Here is a 2,731-nt window from a genome sequence, read left to right on the forward strand (position 1 = left end):
GGAATTTACATTGGTAGTTGACATCACATTTCCATTGTGCGGACTTCCGTAAATTTGAAGGACAAGTCACATGTTAACTCTGTCTATAAGACAGACATGTTCCTTACATGTGTTAGTATATTAGCTGCTATTGTTAGCCGCGGGTTGTAAGCTTAAAGTGTTAGTAAGTTTAGCTGCTATAAGTAAAGCTAAACACCTGCGGCTAACGATAGCAACTCATATTAACAGGTGGAGCTAAACGCCATAGTAGCTAATATTACTAACTAACACGTGGAGGTAAACACCTGTGACCAACAATAGTAGCTCCTGCAATATGAATGAGATGTGAGGCTAATATATGCTACTTTAATATATATTACTAACATGTGAAGCTAAACACCCAAGGCTAATAGCTCAACTTGTCAGTCATATTAGCTGCTATCGTTAGCCACGGGTTTTTAGCTCCACGTGTTAGCATGTTCAGCTCCACATGTCAGTAATACTGCTATCGTTAGCCACTGGTGTTGAGCTCCACTGTTAGCATTTTGCTAAATTATTTCAACGACACTTAAATGCATAATTATATTTTTGTAGCAACAGGTCTGTTAGATATTTCTGTAATATGTTTGCTAATACATTTGTATTCTTATAGGACACCATGTTGGTGAAAGTAAGATATGGCGAAAGCCAGAAATATGTGAAAGTGTCTGAGACTGAAGAAGGCTATGAAAGCTACAGTACATTTCTTCAGAAAGGTATGGATAACTTGAATACATATCACTGATTGTTTGAGTCTAACAAATGAATCTTGTTTTAGTTAACGTACCAATATTGTCAGGTGGTACATTTCAATATTCTCTCTCAGTCATAGAACAGTTAGGTTTACCATTACAGAGTGAGCTGCACTTGACTGATGAATCAGGGACAGAGGTGGATGCAGATGTCTTTGAAGAGCTTTTACAAGCAGGGAACCTTACAGTCAAAGTGTCCACAGGACAGTCTTCAGGTATGATTCAGACTCGCAATGGAAAATCAGGGACCCATCCCTACTGAGTTTTTTGCTGAGATTACCCTGTAACATCGTTTGGAGGGCTGAAAGTATGTTTTTTTTCTTCTTTCATTGAGTATGTCATTCTTTTATCTATCTTGCAGTTGTGCTTCAAAATGTATCGCACACTTTGCTGGAGTCGGACCTTTCAGACACCTCATTCTCCGTGACCAATGCTTCATCCTCTGCGGTGTCTGATTCATCAGATGCAAGAATAGTTCTTGAGAGAGACAGTGGAGGTGAAAAGAGTCCACGCTGATCGGGAATCAGCCAAGAGGTACAGGGGACTACACTTTTGCAATTTACTCAGTTCTTTATTAATCATTAAACATGGATATATTGGGCAGATAACCTATGATTTGTATGGAATGCCCAAGATAATGACTTCCCATATGATTCTTCTTTACAACTAAAGAACATTGATGGATGGTACACGACGACAGATGGTAAACCTACTGGTGGCTGACATGATCGAAGTTCATGGGTAAGGACTGAATATTCCCTTTTGGTGTTAATCATGTTTTCACAGATAGTGCTAAGTAATGTACATTTTGGAAACCGCTGCTCACATGTTAAAACAATCTAAAGCTGTAAGGCATTTATACTTTTAAGATCAAATATATATATATTTTTTTTAAAGGAGGATCCCGCCAACACATGTGCGAGAAAAGTGTGCTCTTGGCATCATCACTCTATTTCCATGTCTAAGAGATCCATACTCAAAGAATGGATACGTAAGTCTATGAATGAATGACCTGTATTCGAATTTGTGAAAAGGAAGTGTGTTCATTCTTAACTTTTTGAACAACCTTCCTGTAATGCTATCACTTCTGTGTTCTCAGTTTTGATTTATTTTTGGATGTTACAGGAACACTACTATGATGCAGATGGTGGATCTGGCTACTTGGCATGGAGGATAAAGACGGTTCAGCGCAACACTGCGGTTCAGTCCCGGAGGTGCTACCCCAGCACTACCTATCAAGATGGTCCAAAGAGCAAGAGGGATTTTCTCTTGACTTGTGAGCAACTGACTGGCGAGGAATGCAGAGAGGCAATATCCTTCATAAAGCATTCAGCTGACGAATCAGTTGTCAAAGAGAAGATGAAGGCAACATTTCAGTGTCGGCAAGCAATGACTCGGGACCAGCAAGCCTCTTCAACAGTCCTGGATGTGTTTCCTCGTTTCCTCGACATCCCTGGCTTGGTAAGAACAACATGTCATATTTAGTTTATTATTTGGATGGTCTGAGGGGTTGCCATGACTCATGGTGTTTCTCCTGTAGGTTGACCAAGATTTCACAATGATGTTTGGAGAAGAGATTTCTGGAAAAATGTTGGCGAGATGGCCCACTTTCTTCAAACCTAGGATCTTGGCAGACTGCAAGAACCTACACTCTAATGTTCATGTTGATGACCTCTTGTCTGTACAACAAAACTCAAATTAGTCAGGCAAGTATTTTCTCTTGCAGATTTTGTTTAATGAAAATCTTGAGACCTTTCAATGTTATCGGTTGCATAACCTTGATTTAAGACTATTTCAGCTTTAAACGACTGACTGTTATATTTGCATATTTTTTTGCCCCTAGGATGGGACAGTGACCTGTCAAGCATTCTACTCTTGGTTCATCTACTCCCCCCAACCTCAAAAGGCCATAAGAAGAGTGCTAAAATTAGCTCGTATCAAGCTGTCAGCCATGTTGTGAG

General features: G+C 39.8%; 1 protein-coding gene across 1 annotated transcript; it reads left to right on the top strand.

Moving 5' to 3' along the window:
• The first annotated feature begins 1,451 nt into the window (after window positions 1-1,451).
• Window positions 1,452-2,472, top strand: LOC117553384. The gene is made up of 4 exons (XM_034227283.1): window positions 1,452-1,511; window positions 1,668-1,761; window positions 1,896-2,231; window positions 2,311-2,472. The coding sequence occupies exons 1-4, from the start codon at window positions 1,471-1,473 to the stop codon at window positions 2,470-2,472; spliced, it is 633 nt and encodes a 210-aa protein (XP_034083174.1). The 5' UTR covers window positions 1,452-1,470.
• Window positions 2,473-2,731: the final 259 nt, after the last annotated feature.

This window comes from Gymnodraco acuticeps, unplaced genomic scaffold, assembly GCF_902827175.1.
Source record: "Gymnodraco acuticeps unplaced genomic scaffold, fGymAcu1.1, whole genome shotgun sequence".
Taxonomy (NCBI): domain Eukaryota; kingdom Metazoa; phylum Chordata; class Actinopteri; order Perciformes; family Bathydraconidae; genus Gymnodraco; species Gymnodraco acuticeps.

What these genes read in the sequence shown, in the direction of transcription:
- LOC117553384 (XM_034227283.1), top strand. Translation starts at nt 1,471, where the DNA reads ATGGTAAACCTACTGGTGGCTGACATGATCGAAGTTCATGG. An exon ending in GACATGATCGAAGTTCATGG is followed by an intron (nt 1,512 to 1,667) that starts GTAAGGACTGAA and finishes TTTTTTTTAAAG; the next exon opens with GAGGATCCCGCCAACACATG. An exon ending in CATACTCAAAGAATGGATAC is followed by an intron (nt 1,762 to 1,895) that starts GTAAGTCTATGA and finishes TGGATGTTACAG; the next exon opens with GAACACTACTATGATGCAGA.